Source organism: Daphnia pulex, chromosome 8 (assembly GCF_021134715.1).
Source record: "Daphnia pulex isolate KAP4 chromosome 8, ASM2113471v1".
Classification (NCBI taxonomy): Eukaryota; Metazoa; Arthropoda; class Branchiopoda; order Diplostraca; family Daphniidae; genus Daphnia; species Daphnia pulex.
In genome coordinates, this window is record NC_060024.1 from 13,549,057 (window position 1) to 13,568,037 (window position 18,981).

General features: G+C 41.4%; 3 protein-coding genes and 2 long non-coding RNA genes across 9 annotated transcripts; 4 read left to right on the forward strand and 1 right to left on the reverse strand.

Moving 5' to 3' along the window:
* The first annotated feature begins 239 nt into the window (after nt 1-239).
* On the forward strand, nt 240-7,728 carry LOC124201001. Its single transcript, XR_006877454.1, has 8 exons — nt 240-432; nt 493-749; nt 1,159-1,252; nt 1,327-2,012; nt 3,860-6,625; nt 6,749-6,983; nt 7,045-7,437; nt 7,589-7,728. It is a non-coding gene; the product is annotated as an uncharacterized LOC124201001 (long non-coding RNA).
* On the reverse strand, nt 4,642-8,552 carry LOC124201000 (myogenic factor 6-like). Its single transcript, XM_046597436.1, has 5 exons — nt 7,931-8,552; nt 7,554-7,859; nt 7,215-7,430; nt 7,028-7,106; nt 4,642-4,956 (listed from the first exon to the last, which is right to left on the reverse strand). The coding sequence occupies exons 1-5, from the start codon at nt 8,354-8,356 to the stop codon at nt 4,823-4,825; spliced, it is 1,161 nt and encodes a 386-aa protein (XP_046453392.1). The 5' UTR covers nt 8,357-8,552; the 3' UTR covers nt 4,642-4,822.
* On the forward strand, nt 8,173-11,564 carry LOC124200999 (alpha-L-fucosidase-like). Of its 2 annotated transcripts, XR_006877453.1 has the most exons (12): nt 8,173-8,314; nt 9,035-9,242; nt 9,306-9,475; nt 9,543-9,681; nt 9,750-9,856; nt 9,929-10,089; nt 10,155-10,356; nt 10,436-10,576; nt 10,676-10,838; nt 10,909-11,056; nt 11,119-11,267; nt 11,333-11,564. XR_006877453.1 is itself a non-coding variant. In XM_046597434.1 (11 exons), the coding sequence occupies exons 2-11, from the start codon at nt 9,139-9,141 to the stop codon at nt 11,209-11,211; spliced, it is 1,428 nt and encodes a 475-aa protein (XP_046453390.1). In that variant the 5' UTR covers nt 8,173-8,314; nt 9,035-9,138; the 3' UTR covers nt 11,212-11,564. The 2 variants fall into 2 exon arrangements, 1 of the variants encoding a protein (XP_046453390.1); XM_046597434.1 differs by having other exon boundaries at nt 11,119-11,564.
* A 401-nt stretch (nt 11,565-11,965) lies between these two features.
* On the forward strand, nt 11,966-16,305 carry LOC124201002 (chromatin-remodeling complex ATPase chain Iswi-like). The gene is made up of 14 exons (XM_046597437.1): nt 11,966-12,236; nt 12,315-12,377; nt 12,437-12,979; nt 13,052-13,339; nt 13,398-13,742; nt 13,807-13,947; nt 14,010-14,204; nt 14,268-14,549; nt 14,620-14,729; nt 14,794-14,917; nt 14,977-15,316; nt 15,382-15,533; nt 15,594-15,754; nt 15,825-16,305. Exons 1-14 carry the CDS (start codon nt 12,174-12,176, stop codon nt 16,129-16,131), a joined length of 3,114 nt encoding a protein of 1,037 aa, XP_046453393.1. The 5' UTR covers nt 11,966-12,173; the 3' UTR covers nt 16,132-16,305.
* A 429-nt stretch (nt 16,306-16,734) lies between these two features.
* On the forward strand, nt 16,735-18,895 carry LOC124201031. 4 transcript variants are annotated; one of them, XR_006877456.1, is made up of 8 exons: nt 16,735-16,852; nt 17,153-17,229; nt 17,399-17,480; nt 17,684-17,751; nt 17,963-18,024; nt 18,256-18,317; nt 18,511-18,574; nt 18,643-18,895. It is a non-coding gene; the product is annotated as an uncharacterized LOC124201031 (long non-coding RNA). The 4 variants fall into 4 exon arrangements; XR_006877458.1 differs by having other exon boundaries at nt 17,694-17,751; XR_006877455.1 differs by having other exon boundaries at nt 16,736-16,852; nt 18,779-18,895.
* Nucleotides 18,896-18,981: the final 86 nt, after the last annotated feature.

The window sequence follows — 18,981 nt, forward strand, 5'->3', positions numbered from 1 at the left end:
TACGAAATTCAAATTGCGGGTCTTTTCAAATAATTATGCAAATAGTAACTTTTTAGCTGGTTTAAAAATACAACACAAATTTGTTTCACATTGCAACATCAACGAAAACTTTAAAATTTGTTGAACTCTCTTTCATTACGAATTCAATTTTTTTTGTTTGATACCATTTAGCATGCCGTTTAGTCTCAATAAATCAACGTTGCCAATCAAAGCGTTATTCAGTTATTCATTTCGTTTGATTACATGTCTTGTCGTCAGCACATGTCATTGAGTCATTGTCTGTGTGTGAAGTCTGATGAATAACAACTTTCAAACCATCAGCCATTCAGATTTTCTTCAATGGAAGACAGTATAGAGCAAATTTCAAAGAGGATCAAAGAAAAAGAGGAAATTTTACGAAAGCAGAAAATGGTTAAATTGCACAGAGCAAAGGTTCAAGAACTCACTAATTTCTTTTAAATCAGAGATATAACCCTCTTAATTTCAAACCAGCACAATACCACTGAACTTGAAAACTTGATTAAAGAATGGCTGGGAGTATGCCAACAAACTCTTCAAGATCTGGAACAGAAATTGAAAGATCAGTCGTCTGATTCTGCAGATTTCGGCATTGCAAAAATTCTTGCACATTTGAACATAGAGCCTGAGCTGGTTGGTTACAGTATTGAAGACGAAATGTTTACCAACTGAAGATGTATTCACTGTGTATATCCGTTTCAAGAGTTGTGTTCTGACATCTTCAAAATGCAGTAAGATTTCCATCTACCTAATCATTGTTAAGCCTAAATTCATTAGACTAATTTGTATAAAATGTTCTCTTATTAAACTACATCAAAATATTAATGAGGAGCTGCTAGGTATAGATTATAGTTTTTCATAAAAAAAGTAAAGATTGAATTTTTATTTTAACATGGAACTGGGGGATCCATACTGTGCAGAGTAGATCAGTTGAGTTGAAAGTTGAAACTGTAGTGGTAGTAAGAAATACTTGCATGTCAACAAGATGAATGTTCCCTGTATGATTAACGAGCATGAAATCATTGCGTAGGCCTACGCACTTTTACAGACTGTACGCCAGTTGCCAAAGTGTTCATGCAGCGGTGGACAACTCGACACTTAACCTTTGACCATTTTTATTTACTTTTTTTTATGGTTCAGCTCGCTTCACAATAGATAGTACTACGTAAAAAATGTCTACCGCCAAAGGAACAAACGACACGTGCAAAGTACATCCTTGCGACTAGATGTGCATGTGTGTATTCTTACACAATATGTTGATGAGTTTTCCAGCTACCGAGATACTGACCTATTCAACTTATTGTCAAGGTTTTCGAGTCTTGAAAGGACAGAGATAAATGTTCATCCGAATATCTCTCCAAGCAGAACCTGCAGTCTAGCACGTAACGGGATTAGTCTCAACATTGATCCCCCCTCTACCCTGTCACAAGTGAATCCGAAAAACGTCCACCACCGAAACAACACACACGTGAGTCACCCGGAATCATATTTTTTCTTCCCTGCGCGCTAACTAGTCTTCATCACTGTGAATCAACACACGCTCGTACGGGCTGTGATGGATGAGTCGAAACCTGATCGAAAGCAAATTGCTTCTTCTTCTTATTGTAATCGAGCCGTGTTAAAAATGTCCCGCCTTCTTTTTTCTCTTCTCTGGGCTGAGCTTAGGTGAACCATTTGGGTGGATCAGTTTGCACATGGAGAAACGAGGCGTGATGAGTAGGAGGAGGGAATCGAGCGAAGCTAAAAATTCATTTGTTGCTGGTTGACAGTTTTACGACCGGCTTCCACACCTACTTCATTAGCGCTGCTCGACTCGGTTCCCTCCAACTCGTCTCACCATCAAAACACAACAAACACGGATCTCTATATATCTGCCACGAGGATATTCTGATGCCTTGATCAACATCTCGCCTAGCTAGTCTCTCTCTTCACCTTTTGGCGTATTATGACTAGCGACTGCGTCAGCTTCTACGGATCCACCCAGTTAAATGATGGTAAGAGCCAGCAGCCCAGCCTCCCTCCTTTGAAACGTAACCGACGTTAAAATTTTTAAAAAAGAAACGAGAGAGAAAGAGACTATTGACAGATTGAGAAAGGTTGGCTACTAAATGGTCTTGGGACTCTAGACAAATCTCGGGGAGGGCCCATTGAACGGAAACGTGCGCCGCAGGACCATCAAACTCGCTCGCGCGAGTGTCTCAAGTGGATATCTTGGCTTTCCCGTCTCTCTGGCGGAATTAAGTCAGACAGCAGAGAAACAGGAAGCGACCATTTCCTTCCCTTTCGGAAGCCGCTGCCGCCGCCACCTCCGAGAGAGTGTGTTCCTATTTTTCTTTGGGTTTTGACGAACTTCATGAACTTTTGAGACGAAAAAAAAAGTCGAGTCGTCTCGCAGGAAAGTAATAGGGACCTGGTCATTGAAACCGGTCCAAATGTCTATGCAGCTTATTGATAACCAGCACACACTGGGGTTTCTTTTTGCGCCAGACTCTCGCCAGCACTCGGTTCATCCTCATTCGAAAACTCCTCCTCCTTTCGTCTCCTTTGTCATCCTCAAATATCAAACAGTCTTTTTCAACTTGTCAATGGGATCGAATCTCATCTCTTTTTGGTCTGTTTCACAACCCAATCATTGTCAAATCATTCCGGTTGGATGAAATAATCAGCTTTCTCGGCTCCGATATTTGACATTTCTGAATGATTTGTACTACATCCGTGTGTAGAATTTTCGAAACGGGTTTGTTGATTGATAGATGTTTAGATGATGAAAGCTCATCCGTGGGTGTCTCAACAGCTAGAAGGGTTGTGAAATTCTTTATGTGCGCCAGTGAGAAAAGACTAAGAGTGGGCCGATGAGAGGCAGTCAAATTGTTTGTTCAGAGTCGGGTTTTCTTTCCAAAAAGTTAAAAGAGAAAAAAAAGAAGGAGATCCGGAGGATATAGCCAGACCTCGCAGAGGGGGAAGGGGGAACCGGAATTTACTCGGAAACGTGTTTCACTCTACACTCCATTAGCAACGCGTGGACCCTGAAGACTATATATCCATATGAAGAAGAAGAACAGCTCCCTTTTTGTTTTAAGATATTTCTTTTTTCGAAACACGCGCTCTCCAATTTCCCCCCTTCAACAGTTTTATATTTCTCTTCTTCTTCTTTTCATCATCCAGCGTAAAAAGGACTGTACTCAAAAAAGAGTGTGGCCATGTGCCCCCATCGATCTGAATGGGACAGTTTGACCCGTGACCCTTGTGCTGTTTTATCTCGGTCAGGCCTCTCGGTAGCAAATTGGGCCAGAAAAGAGCAGGGAGGTCAGATAATATAATGTTCACACTCTCATTAGCCATATAGCAGCAGCGTGTGCCACCCAACTATGAACTAATTGTCTTTTTTCGCCATTTTTAAGAATCACACACAGACACCATTACGCGCTTTTCTGAATAATGATCCTTTTATTGTCCTAACTAAACTTTGTATCCGGTTACTGTATTGTTGTTTTATCTTTCCCAAATTTGAAACAAGGAATTGTTACTGGGCGGTCGATTGACGTTTGCTAAATCACCCAGACGATTGGCGACGACGACGACCCACATTCATCTGTTATTCGGACACTGGTAAAATAAAGTAACAGAAAAAAGAAAAAACGGATAGTTTTTTTTTTCTTGGCGTTTTGTCTTTTCTCCGCATTTGTTATAGACCCGAAAGTTTGTTTAACGCAGAGACCCCCAGTCTAAAAAAAAAAGGAAAGAAAGTTTGAGAGTTGTGATCTTTTTCCGGACCGTTGCAGCTGTTTGGTCCTGTCTCTTTTTCTCTTTATTTTATTTTATTTTTTGTTTCTTATTTCAGAATTAGAGAGAAAAACAGCAGTTGCCGGCTACTTGTTGTACGGTCGCAAAGTGGAGCTGAAAGCCGCCCAGGAAAAAAAGAAAGAAAGAACCTTATGATATTACATATCTCTTTCACGAGCTTTTGACAGGATAGCTCTCGCTCCACACTCCATTGAAAACAACAGCAAAAATCGCTCCTGTATTTATGTTGCTTTTCTCCGACGACATTTTTCCCCCGTTGGAAGGTTCAAAAAATTGAAGGAAAAAAATATTTTGATTGTTTTTATTATTATTTTCATTTGCTGGCGCGCGGCAATTTATTGGCATGGTGGTTGGAACGTCTTCTGGCTGGCTGGGAACGTGCCTTGCGTCGTGTCGTCCCGAGTTTAAAAATATCGCTCGTGTTTGACGGGTCAAAGAAAAAGAGAGGAAATGGAAGGCAACAGCTGCCGAGCTGCGCGACAAGTTGCCGACCGAAGTGAAGGGATCCTCGGCGGGACCCGAAACTCGCGAGGATTAGACACGAAAAAAAACCTATTTCCAGCTCTGTATGTAGGCAACCGTATATAATGTCCGTTGGGGCTTTCCAACTTGATCCACTTGGACAAGTGGAATGTCTTAAGTAATAGTCGTTTCGTTATAGCGTAAGCCAGCGGGGGCTGCCTACTTCTTCTTCTTTAAATTTTACTGGTCCTGTGTATGCGCAACGGAAAAGAAAAACAGGAAAAAAACGAAGGATTTTTTTGGTTGTTGAGCGCGACAAATTTGTGTATTGATAACAACATAGCGGGTTCACCGTAATCATGGAGAAAAAAGTTCTATTGTTTTAAGTAGGATAAATATGTACAACAGTTTGAGGGGGTTAGTAAACAACTCGTGCGTTTCGATCTAGAGAATGAGTTTCATTTTCAAAATATTTTCCAATTGATAAATTTGTTTTCTTTTTCTTAGGAGAGAGAGAGAGAATACTATATTTTAATCATCAGACTGTGCCGGTGTTGGTTGGAGCTGTGGTCGTGGTGCAAGTCGTGGCCAAACTCTCGACGATGAAGCTGAGCCGGTCGAGACTGGACGATCCTGGAGCGGATCCTTGCCCTGTACCAGATCCTTCATTACCTGTTGGTGATGCCAAAAAAAGAAATTAGTTTGATCAATTTTTGTTTTGAAAATTTTAAAAAATTTGTGCTTGAATAAACATGAATCAGATTATCCGACAATGCCGCTTTTAAGATCGACTGCTATTGCCTATTAATTTTCGTTCGAAAAATGTCCTCGTGATATACTGAAATTTAAAGTTTAGAAAATGTATTAGGCAAAGCTAAAACCCTATTTTAAAATAATAATAATAATAGTTTGGATTGCTTGTATAATTAGACGTTATTCTTTCCTTACGATATTCATTTCTATCACCACGAGTTTAGAAGACTGCATCTGCTAAGTATTCTTTTTGCTTTTTCTTCAAATTTAAGTTTAAGTTGTCTGTCTAACAAGTAACAAAGAATGAAAGATGATTAAATGATTGCTAGTCTGTTGTAACATTAACCAATCTTGAGTAAGCTGAGATTTTTAATTAGTGGCAATGGCAAAGCTCGAAAGCCACTCTTGACTGTGGTGACATGGACAGCACTGTCGGTCTTACCCAAACAGGATTAATGGCTGATGGGTTACACATAAACCCTTTTGGCTGGTCCGAAAAAAAGACAAGACATTTTGAAAATCAGCAGATGACTGCAAAGTGCTGGGCAATAATGTCCGAGCTGAAGGTCAGTTTTGATTTTTGTCTTGTGTATGGCACACACACACTGAACTTTTGCAGAAAACCAGACCTCGTCGCAGCGTGTGTTTTCCCTATTCGAGGGATCTCCTGTAGCTTTTGAGTGTTCCAAAAAGAAACAAAAAAGAAAGACTATATAGTTTCTTCGATCACTCTTCAGCGGAAGTAACACACGTGGCTGGGGTCGTCTCCGATTCCACCCTCTTACACCTCATCTATAGCTATCCAGCATGCACACTCCTTTTTCTTTCCCCTTTCCCAATAGTAGCCATTAAAAAATCCTTGGCTTTCTCTCTCTCTCTCTGGAGTGCGATGGGAAGTTGACCGACAGCTTTATTTGAGAGTTCCTGTATACTCCTCGGGAGAGTCGAGTAATTCGACGACACAGACTTTTAAAAAAATACACGTACGAGAGCTCTTTGGAAGAGGTAATAAAGCTCGTCCTAGAAGGGGGAAATCCGCTTTTACCGCAGAACAAACAGTTCGTAAATGCAGCTCTGGAAATGCGAATTTTGGGCACGATGTAATATTTTCTTTTGAATATTCGATGGATTGCGTCTGACGCCATAATAATATCGGCTCGAGACTAAATATCCAACGTCGTTTGACAGGAGCGTTTTCTTTTCTAAAATTAGTCGCGATGCCGTCGTCAAATTCGCTGTTAATGGCCTGTTAAACGGGTTTTTACTTATTTCCTTTTTCATTTAATGGCCAGGATATGCAAGATGACGTCAGTCTGCTCTTCTTCTTCTTTCAAAACTAACACTCTCATTTTAATTTGTCCCTCTAGGTGATCCAGATTCATAAGCGAAAAGGAAGAGCTGGTGGTGAGCAATCGATACCCTCTCGTGGTGGTAGTAAAAAAGGAAAAAAGCCTGGAAGAAGAATGACATTTTTAAGACAAATTAGTTGAGACGTGGGAGCGCCGCACATTGGAGATGGGAAGGCTCTTGGAGTGATTCCTCCTCCCTTGGTGGGAGGGATCATAAACGACTTCATTAGCCCTCACTGGTAAGAAGACGGTAATACTGTATAGCTTTTTATGTGGTCCAGGGACCGTGGGACACAATAAGTCGAGCACTTCTTTTATCTTTAACTTTTTTTGGAAACATTGAACACGTTGGTGAACAACAGGAACTAGCGAAGCAATCGAAACGGACTGTCTTAATATAATGGACGTGAGGAGAGACGTGAAGAAGCGCCGTGTTTTGCCTGGGCAACTGCTGACGGCGTCGACGACGGACAAGCGCGAGAGAGGTGCTACTCCCCGATATTGGAAAACGTAGGAGGACATTTTCTCTCGATACTCGTCAACACGGCAGTCAATCTGTTGTCTGCCCAACGTCCAAATGGCCGTCGCGTCGACAAGGTACGCAGAATGCTTTATTATCTAGTCGATTGAAATGAACTTACCGATTAACGGAGAGAAGTTGGTCAGACATTCGCTGAACTGATGAAGTCGAGTCTGGTAGTAGGCCACAACGTTCGTCATCTGCACCAATAGAATAAAGAAGGGATGGTGAAATTGTAGCGTAACCGGAGAGTGGTGAGAGCCATTCATTTTAAAACAGAAAGAGCGATGGCGGGGTATATGACTTACGTAGCCGTTGTTGTGAACCGATATGGGTTCGTTGTCTCCTCTATTCTGGCCGGAATCGCCGCTACCGCCCGATGTGGAAGGATCCCTCGAGGATGACAGCATGTCCTCCAGCGACTCGATGTATTCGATGGCATTGCGCAGAATCTCCACTTTAGGCAGCCGCTGGCCCGGATTGTTGCTAGTCCGACGCTTGAGCGATTCAAAGGCTTCATTGACCTACGTGGTAAGTAATCCATCCAATTAGTTCAAACCCAATTTTGGTTGTTTTTTCGCCAAAAATGGCACATTAGTAATTCCCCCTCTTTTTGTTTTTTGAAGCATTTAACTTTGATTTTATACCTTTCTTAAGCGTCTCCTCTCCCTCATTGTTGCAGCTTTACGCCGGTCGACGGTGACGTTCTTCTTTTTGCAAGCCTTGCAAGCCCAGAGCAGACAGCGACGTCCTTGGTGTCCGTCCAAATGATGTTGGGCGTTGTGATCGGCCACCGTCGACGCCACAGACGAGCCAGACGACGACGACGAAGATTCCGGCGCCAGGATGTGTCCGGACGTTGATTCGTCGCCGTCTGAATCCAGCGAGTCTTCCGTCTGAGACATGCTCCCGTATGTTGCGCAATCTTCTTCCGACGCCGCCATGAACGAGTCCTAATTAGTCGCCATGAAAATTGGACATAATTTCTTGAAGATTAATATTGGATTAGTTTGTCAGGTTTTACCTTTTCGATGGAAGACATTTGTTGACGTTGCTGGAAAAAGTGGCTGCGCTGATCTTCACGGTCTGGATCCGGTTTGATTCCGTTGGTTGCGTAACCGGATTGATGGAATGACGGGCGGCCAGTTGAGTAGAGCGGCATGAGATGTCCGCTGCCGGATGCGGCCAAGCTGTTCTCATCGGAACTCACCGAAACTGGCCTCGACGAAGGAGGCGACAAGGGAATGGCTGGATGACAGTTGTAAGGATCGGCATTGTGGTGCGATCCCACCGCCGACACGACAGCAGCCGGATAATATTGGTACTGGTGAGACTGCGGATAACTTTGCTCGTAGCCGGGCTGCTGCGATTGTTGGATGGCACTACTCGGAGTATTCCAGAATCCGCCGTAAGTTTCTGCGTCGGTGTAGCGCCGATGATCAGCCATCATTTCTCACCGTTTCAAATTCAAAATGTAATTTCAACAGGGGATAAAAACAAGGCACTTGTGAAGCGAGTGGGAGCGAGATTTTGTAGGAGCGCGATCGACCAGGCTCACCAAGTCACTGTGGAAGTTTCGGGATTTGACGTCGTCCTCTTATATTCTTTTGACTTGATACCAAAAGGCGACCATCCAGAATAAGTAGAATAGCTTCCCTAGCTGGGTGTTGTGGGTTCAAACTTAAAACGAGGTGTAGAGTAGTAGTAGGGTCTTTGGGTATTGGGGGAGGAAATATTATGCGACACATGACTATTCACTTCACAGAGTCCTTCCCCTCGTCTACTCCCATTGGTTGGGTCAGTCGTCCCAGACACGCCCACGCCTGTTGAGTTTCCGTTTCGACTATAGGATCTAACAGCATCCTTCAATATTCGACCAAATTTGAACACGGACTTGCTTAAATGTCTCACTTTTGTTTTTACTTATTTGTGAATAATTCTCAAAGGACTTATTTCGTCGATTGGGTCGAATTTGGTTTTTTAATTATTTCAGTTGATTCCATTCATTCAAGGACTTTGATGCATTTCTGTCGAATGTAATTAAATTAACCGATTGAATGGACTGTTAAAATAACAGGGAACGATTTAATAATAATGTTGCTCAATGTTTGGTTTATCTTTTGTGTAGGTCAATGCGTTGAGAAATCCGATATCAGCTGGAGATAAGATAAAGAGGCTCGTTCCTTTTTGCCGTCGGGAGAAGTGGAACTTTAGTTTGTTGTTGTGGTGACCATGAAGATACTTGTGCTTTTAAAGTTGGCAACTGTTTTGACAGTTATTTCGGCTGATTTTCTCAACAAGAACAATGCAGAAGACGATGTGTTTGACGTCAGTTTGTAAGCATTTGCCAATTGATATTTACAAGAAAAAGTTATGCAATTAACCCGATTTGATTACAGAGAAAATGAAGAAATGCAACATACCAACAAGCGGTTCACTCCTGACTGGGAAAGCTTAGACACTCGAGAAATACCGTCCTGGTTTGACAATGCCAAATTCGGGGTTTTTATTCACTGGGGAGTTTTCTCTGTCCCCTCGTTTGGCGAATGGTTTTGGTACAATTGGCAGGGTATCCATTTCACAAAAACAATTTTCTTTCTATAGCCTTGTTTTTCATGTTATTTTGTTCACTCTAGAGAAAAGTCCTCCTTTCGTGGAGTTTATGGAGAAGAACTATCCGCCCGGTTTTACTTATGCCAATTTCGCCCAACAATTCCGCGCCGAATTTTTCGATCCTAATCACTGGGCTGAAATACTGAAGAGTTCAGGGGCCAAGTATGCAATAAACATTTTTATTTTTTGGAAGGCGAAATAACTTTTGATGATGAACCTATATTTCACAGATACGTCGTCCTGACAAGCAAGCACCACGAAGGGTTCACTCTTTGGCCGTCAAAGTATTCCTGGAACTGGAATGCCATGGATGTTGGACCCAAACGAGATCTCGTCGGTAAGAGTTTTCCCAATTCGTTAAGAGGTTTTTTCTTTTTTAAAAAAGGGTGGCGGTTATTTCTTACCACAGGTGAATTGGCCGAAGCCATTAGAGAGAAAACGAACATGCATTTCGGCCTGTATCACAGTTTGTACGAATGGTATCACCCCCTGTACCTCCAAGATAAAGCCAACAATTTCGAGACGCAAGATTTTGTCCGGTTGAAAACGATGCCCGAACTGTACGAATTGGTAAGAATAATCAAAAGATTTATGCGACCTGTTTTCCAGGGCTTGTTTTGATTGGTCTTTATTAGGTAAACACTTATAAACCGGACGTCATTTGGTCGGATGGCGACTGGGAAGCCAACGACAAATACTGGGACACGCTCAACTTCCTGGCCTGGCTTTACAACGACAGTCCAGTCCGTCATACGGTGGTCGTGAATGATCGGTGGGGACGTGGCGTTGGCTGTAAACACGGCGATTTCGTGAATTGTCAAGACAGATACAATCCAGGTAAAAGGACAGCTAAGCTTGCCAAAACGATTTGTAAGTTAATAGATGACGCACTTGGCGGCGGTGGGGAAAATAAAAGGTGTTTTGCAGACGCGTAAATGGGAGAACGCCATGACCATCGACAAAGAAGCCTGGGCCTTCCGACGTAACGCCCGCCTTTCCGACTTTCTAACGACTCGGGAGTTGATCGAGACGCTTGTGACCACCGTCAGTTGCGGAGGTAAATATTCCGGGGGGGAGATGACGGCTTTACGAGCCGCGACCATTCCTTCTAGATTTGATTGGCTCGTATTTTTACAAACGTGCTTGCTGAGAGCAGGAAATTTATTGATGAATATCGGGCCCACGGCGGACGGCGTGATTCGTCCAATATTCGAAGAGCGTCTGCGCGACGTCGGGTCGTGGTTGCAAGTCAACGGCGAGGCTATTTTCGGAACTCTTCCGTGGACACTCCAAAACGATACTCTAACCAGCAATGTTTGGTAAGTCATTTTACCGATGATGTGATTCTTCTCCAGGGATTCTTGAAACCATCGCGAGATCATATCATAGGTACACCAGTAAGAGAATTTTCATATGGAAGTACGTGTACGGAATAACTCTACGATGGCCGGAAAACAACACCCTAATGATCGGAGCTCCAGTTCCATTGACTGATGGATCTGTCGTCACTTTGCTGGGATACAAAGATCCATTAAAAGTATTTCGACATTTCTATAGCAAATCTGTAATGAAGAATAACTAAGCCATTTGTTTTTCTAGTGGAGTATTTTTAAAGGCGTCCTATCAATCCAATTTCCTGAAATGAATAAAGTCGAGAGCCAGTGGGGATGGACAGTGAAATTCGCCATATAATAATAATTGACTACTTACTAATTGTTAAAAAATTGTTTCGCATAAACATGTTGTTGGTAGGACCACAATTGGTTCTGATGATTTTGTTTGGTTTGAAATTTAATTGACTTATTTTTCCCAGTACTACACTGTTTCTATGTGTGTGTGTGATATTTTATGACTACGAGTTGGAGCAGAGGATCTTGTTTCACTTTCAGACGGCAGTAAAAACGAAGAGGAGCTCTGCTGTGTATCCACGCAACCCCCCTGCGCGAAAAGAGGATTAGTCTCTCCGATCGACTGCGTTGGAGGTCTTGGTTTATTGTCTGTATTTTCCCAACACTTTGGGTGAAATTAAATTCTATGCAACATTACTTAAAATCAGGAAATTTTTTAACCAGTAGGAACACTGTACCGAACTGGTAAATGTACAACATTTTAATCAAATCAATCCATGATCTAAATTTCAACGAATATTAGACGACTGACTTACGTCATGAAGGCCGAATAGAATAATTTTGTCGTTGATTCCGCGTCATTCAAGTGTTGCTTTACGGATCTATAAAGTAATTGAGTAAAATAAAATTGTGATGGCCAATGAAGACCGAAGGCAAGTTCACGATACAATAAATTTGTTAAATTTTATTAGGTTATTTTGTTAATTTAGAATTATTATTTTACGATGATTCATTTTTGAAAGAACGAAAAAAAGCTCTAAGTGCTCTAAGGGCAATTGCTTTTCACGCGTGCAGTATATATTCAATTTCGACGACTTGGCAACGCCGTTCGCGCTCTGGACTCCTCCAGTCCAGTCCTCCTTTGTGTCCGTTGTTAAACCGGCGTAACGGCGTTGTTGTGTTGTTGCATGAACTGAGTGAGATTGTGAGATCTCTCAACTTATTTAACGAGAGCAATCGTCTATTTCTTGATACTTGGCGTTTAAAAGTTGGACTTTTTGAAGCGTGGTTACCCTCTCTATCGACATGTCGAAATCAGAGGAGGAAGGTAGCCCTATGGAAACTCCAGCTGATACTGGCGAAAATTCTGTAAGTCCCATCACGATTGTTTTGTTTCAATTAAAAACTATTCGACATTCATTAATTTCCTTATGTTGAATTTAATAGCAAACAGAGTCTTCATCCCGATCATCCCTTTCTAAAGGCAAAGATGACTTTGACAAGAAAACGGTAAGTGTTTTTCTGTAACAGTTTTGGGAATTGTTTGTTGACAAAAATTGTTTGTGTAGGAAGTGGACCGTAGCAAGAGGTTTGACTATCTCTTGAAACAAACTGAGCTTTTCGGTCATTTCATGGCAGCTCCAGGAACCAAAGCTCCATCAAGCCCCTTGAAACTGAAACCAGGAAGACCCCGCAAAGAAAAGAAAATAGCAGAAGCGGGAGATAACAGACATAGAAAGACTGAAGAAGAAGAAGATGAGGAATTGATGGAAGAAGTCAAGGCTGCTGAGAAAGCTGCCCTTGTTACACGTTTTGATACATCACCATTTTACATCAAAGGTGGTGAGATGAGGGACTATCAAGTTCGTGGTCTCAATTGGATGATTTCTTTGTATGAAAACGGCATCAATGGTATTCTGGCTGATGAGATGGGTCTGGGAAAAACCCTTCAGACAATCTCTTTGTTGGGATACATGAAGCACTACCGCAACATTAATGGACCTCACATGGTTATTGTACCAAAATCAACACTTGCCAATTGGATGAATGAATTCAAAAAGTGGTGCCCCACCCTTCGTGCCGTGTGCCTCACTGGAGATCAAGAAACAAGGGTATGTTTTTTGTGTTTTATAAATGAAAATTTAGTACTTTGTTGCATTGCTAAAATCATCACATTTTCGTAGGCCAATATCGTTCGCGATGAAATCATGCCAGGTGAATGGGATGCCTGCGTTACCTCCTATGAAATTGTCATGAAAGAACGAGCTGTATTCAAGAAGTTCAACTGGCGATACATGGTTATCGACGAAGCACATCGTATCAAAAACGAAAAATCCAAACTTTCAGAAATTGTCCGCGAGTTCAAAACATCTAACCGTCTACTGATCACCGGAACACCTCTCCAGAACAACTTGCACGAACTCTGGGCTCTACTTAACTTTCTTTTGCCAGACATCTTCAACAATTCAGAGGTAATGTTCTCTATTATATCGAAAACTCGTTGCAGCTTCTAAACTGTCAATCATTTAGGATTTCGATGAATGGTTTAACGCCAACAACTGTCTTGGAGACGATTCTCTGATCCATCGTCTGCATGCCGTTCTACGACCTTTCCTTCTTCGTCGTCTTAAGGCCGAAGTAGAAAAACGACTGAAACCTAAGAAGGAAGTTAAGGTCTATATCGGTCTTAGCAAGATGCAGCGTGAGATGTACACCAAGATTTTGATGAGAGATATTGATATTGTGAATGGTGCCGGAAAGTTGGAAAAGATGCGTCTTCAAAATATTCTTATGCAGCTTCGTAAATGTTGTAACCATCCTTACCTGTTTGACGGAGCTGAACCTGGGCCACCCTACACTACCGACGAGCACATTGTGAGTTTTTCATTTCTAGTCTTGTTTAAATGTTGTACTTACAAAACGATTTTATTTTTCCTAGGTTTACAATTGTGGCAAGATGGTTATCTTGGACAAACTGTTGCCTAAACTGAAAGCCCAAGGATCTCGTGTGCTTATTTTTAGCCAAATGACCCGTATGTTGGACATCTTAGAGGATTATTCCCTCTGGAGAGGTTACAATGTAAGATGAATTGAGCTAATTTTTTTTTTAAACCCAACTAAACGTTATTTGAATTCTTTCAGTACTGTCGTCTCGATGGCAGCACTCCTCACGAGGATCGACATCGTCAAATTGAAGAGTATAATGCGCCAGATAGCAAGAAGTTTTTATTTATGCTTTCTACTCGTGCTGGAGGTTTGGGTATTAACTTGGCCACCGCTGACGTTGTCGTCCTTTTTGACTCAGATTGGAATCCTCAAATGGATCTTCAGGCTATGGTATTATCTGATAACACATTGAGGTTACTTTTCAGGTTAATTTACTGTTTTCAACTAATGTAGGATCGAGCCCATCGTATCGGTCAGCTGAAGCAGGTTAGGGTGTTCCGGTTCATCACAGACAATACAGTGGAAGAAAAAATTGTTGAGAAGGCCGAAGTGAAATTGCGTCTCGACAAATTGGTTATTCAACAAGGACGATTACTTGACAAAACAAACAGCGCCCTCAACAAAGATGAAATGCTCAACATGATCAGACACGGAGCAGATCACGTTTTTGCCTCCAAAGACTCCGACATCACAGACGAAGACATTGAATCTATTTTAGCCAAAAGCGAAAACAGAGTAAGTTTGCCTTATATAAAGATGGATCGATTTTTTTGAGTAATTTGCATCTTGTATTGTTATTTTTCAGACACAAGAAGTTGCTGAACGTCTCGAGAAACTCGGAGAATCATCGCTCCGTAATTTCACTTTGGACGCCCCAACAGAGTCCGTCTACCAGTTCGAAGGCGAAGACTATCGGTAATACCACATCTAGCTTTGTAATCATGGAACATGCTTACATTGAAACTTTTTTGTTACATAGAGAGAAACAAAAGTCGATTGTTGGTGCCTGGATTGAACCGCCTAAACGTGAGCGCAAGGCCAACTATGCCGTAGATGCATATTTTAGGGAAGCTCTTCGAGTTACAGAACCCAAAGCTCCCAAGGTAAGGCCCTAATATTTGTTGCATCCGTTCCATCTGAATCACTTCTTTGATTTACTTAGGCACCTCGACCACCTAAACAACCCATCGTGCAAGACTTCCAGTTTTTCCCGCCACGGCTATTTGAGTTGCTTGATCAAGAGATTTATCATTACCGTAAAACGGTCGGCTACAAGGTTCCGCGTAACCCTGAGCTGGGAGCTGAAGCTGCCAAAGTCCAACGAGAGGAACAAAGGAAAATTGATGAAGCCGAGCAACTAACGGACGAGGAGCAGGCGGAGAAGGAAAGTCTTTTAACTCAGGGTTTTATATCGTGGACGAAGCGGGACTTCAACCAGTTTATTAAAGCAAATGAGAAATATGGCCGAGATGATGTTGAATATATGACAAAAGAAGTTGAAGGTGTGTATTTAAGAAAGCTTAAGAGTTAAAACACTTACTTAACACTTTTCAATTTGGATTATCAGGTAAAACCCCAGAAGAAGTGATGGAATACAGTGCAATTTTCTGGGAGCGATGCCATGAGCTGCAGGACATTGATCGAATCATGGCTCAAATTGAGCGAGGCGAAGCCAAAATCCAACGCCGGACGTCGATCAAGAAAGCTCTCGATACTAAGGTAAACTAATCTGTGAGAAGTATAAAAATGTTGCGAATACTGATTTTTAATTTCTTCCAGATGTCAAAGTATCGAGCACCCTTCCATCAGTTGCGCATTGCTTACGGAACCAATAAAGGCAAAAATTACACTGAAGAAGAAGATCGCTTTTTGGTTTGTATGCTGCACCGTCTAGGGTTTGACAAAGAGAACGTGTACGAAGAGCTGCGAGCCGCTGTTAGGTATGATTAGACGTTTTGCTATAAATTAAATAAATTAGTCACCTTCAACTTTCTTTCTCTTTGCCCACAGATCTGCTCCACAGTTCCGCTTCGATTGGTTCCTTAAATCGCGCACAGCTATGGAGTTGCAGAGGCGATGCAATACTCTAATTACCTTAATAGAAAGAGAAGTTCAAGAGTGGGAGGAAAAGGAGAAGGTAGACAAGAAGAAGCGTGGTCCGAAGACCAGCATTGGATCTAAAGTTGAAGCAACTCCGAAATTAGAGGACGATGGAGCCAAAAGTGAAGCAACGCCTACGAAGGGCTCCAAACGCAAGAGCGAATCAGCGGTTGGTACACCGGAAACAAAAGGACGAGGAAAGAAAAAGAGAACTTGAAGTGTCAATCTCGCTAATAAAATCGTAAAACAAATTTCTGACCGACGGAACGAACATTATTAAAATGATTCTTAAAATGAGCCATTCCTGCTCCCTTTCTTTTAAAATTTCTCATGGTATTTACCAATTCGATTAATGTACGATTTCGTGACCCAATACACCTTAAATCTGAAATTCGTTTGTGATGTAAATCAATCAGTGAAGGATTCCAATTCCGTGGGAAGATTTGTTCATATTAAGAGACAAATAAATATTGATGAATAACTGTATATTTCAAACGTTAAAATTGACTAAAGCGTGGGAAATGCGTATGGTCTCAACGAACATAAAATAAGTGGCTCTGTCGGACAGCGCCATATCCGCCGGTGCGGGGATTCTGGGAGGCTTCAGAAAACGAAGTTAAAAATCTAAGAATGTGTAATAAGAACAACGAAAGGAGGATAGAAATTACAGTTTTTGAGAATTATCTAGTTGCAACTGGTTATAACCAGGTAATAACAAATAAAATGGTAATAATAAAAAAAAAATGAACGCGCGCTCAAGCGATATTTTCGAATTCGTTTGGCAACGTGCTCCGCAATCCGCTTTCCATGAATTAGGGTTTGACCGACGGCGTGGTTTCGGCCTTTGGGGGGGACCGAGTGTATAAATAGTCTTGCATCCTCTCTTCACAGCCCTGATAAAGTATCTGTTGGAGCAGAGAATGACGTCGCAAAATGAGGTGAGCTTTCTTTTGTCTACTAACTGTTAATTTTAATATTCCGTGTGTAACTCAAGTATTTAAAGATTATATTGATAGCATTCAATTCTGTAGAATATGTTGGTATACTTATAGTCTCTAAAAAGCTTTTATGTATCAGTAGTTTTGTCATGAATAACTTCATATTCCTTTTCGCGTGGGCTGTCCCACGTGGCACTTAAGATGCTTGAGCGAATTTTAAGACTAAGGAAGTTGTTAAAGAAATCTTCCAAGTATGTTAGAACTGCTGGTGTTAATGTACAATTTCTTTTGATTTTTCAGGTGTTCACTAAATGTTACTGCTTACACCTTCAGCTACTCAATTGTGGAGGGATTGATGGATAAAGTGTCTTGAAATGGTAAGAAAACTTGATCTAACAGGGCTTTATTTGCTGGATGATGAACCTTAAAATGTCTTGATAGGAATTGCCGTCTGATCACATTGATGATTTTTTATTTCTGAAGCACATTTTATTGCAATATTTGTCATTGTGATACCAATTCTTAACCTGGTTTTTTATATTACAGGTATGGATGGGCAACTTTTACTGCTAGTTTGTGAATATGACAGGCTGCCTTTTGGGTGTTGAGAAAGAAAAACAAGCTGGAGGTATGTTCATATGGGATGCCTATCTGCATTTTCCTTTCACATGATGTTGTAATTTGCGACTGAGGCTTGGTTCTGCTGGACATGCCTGCGTCCATTATGGTAGATCTTGCTCTTTGGTGATACTGTGCTATCTGACACTATATCGATGGTCTCATATTATGTTCTTGGTGTGTATGTTGACTGATCTCCGTTTCATTCTCTAGGTGTTGTCAGGTAGTCTTGGCAATCATTTCTCAGTGCCTGAGGAAGGCTGGATCGTCTGCTCTTGAAGGTGAGGTATTTGTTTTAATTCATTTACGATATGCATCGTCGATTAGTGATCTCTCTCCATTTTGGGGTTTCACATTTGCAACGGTGCTAGATCAATGCTGTACGTACCAGCTGGTGACTTTACTTAATGGAGTGCACCTTCTAGAATACTACCGATAACTTCATAAAATCTCATTTGTGGATTTGTTAAACTTAAATTTTATAAATTACAGGTGTTCTTTTCCTGAGCTCATGCACATGGTGTCTTCTTTCCCTACCGACTGCTTGCTTCAAGGTAGGCGATTTTTTCTTTTTCTTTGTTATTTTCGAGAATCTTACCCCACCATTGCAATCGTTCGTTGATTGGTGTTTGAAAGTTCTCGTAGATGAAAGTGGAATATTCATCCACTGAATGATCTTCGTGTTCATATTGGTCAGATTTTATTCCAACATGTTCTTTACTAGTTGTTGAGATGACTAGCCGGTTTGGAGAAATTGATTTTTCACCGTTTATTTCTTTCGTTAGTGCGTTCGTTGGTTCAACGCCTCTGGTTCCGTCGTGTCGGTTTTATTCACTTGCGGCGCTAGGTACGTTTCTTTTTTGCTTATACATTTGAGATTAGCACACTTTGCATTCCTGTGAATGCCGAGTTCTATTCATCTCACAAATTATCCTCCGTTTCTAACGCGTCCTTTGTGATCGTAGCGTTGGGCGTTTTGGATTCGGATACATTTCGAATAATTTTTATCGTTTACTTATTTGTGTTTACTATTCGTACAGGGTTAACAAGGAAATTATGCTTTCGGTCAACAGCAGGATCGTTGCGTGCGCACTGTTTCGCTAGGTACGTTTGCGTCAGTAATTGAAGAATTTGCACGTTGATAGTCTGGCTTATTCTGAAATATGGGGTAGTTGGAAGAATTAAGTGCTACAGAATATGGAATTTCTGCAGAGCTGGGTGGAAAAATTGCCGCAACAGTTTTGAGAAATAACTACAATTGTTCATTTGGTTATTAAGTATGTGTCTAAATATTCTCTTATCTCACAGGTCGTTGAGATGATCTTCACGTATCGAATCGTAATGTGTGGCGTCACCGCTTGTTTATTTTTCCAATCGAATAAAAGCAGGGATTCTGATGCAAATAAATTGTTATTGTCAATTAAATAATGGTTCTTCATTCCGTTATTTCATTAAATGGTTGTGCACTAGTTTGTTCATGTTCACGTACTATTGCCATCTCACTTGGTAAT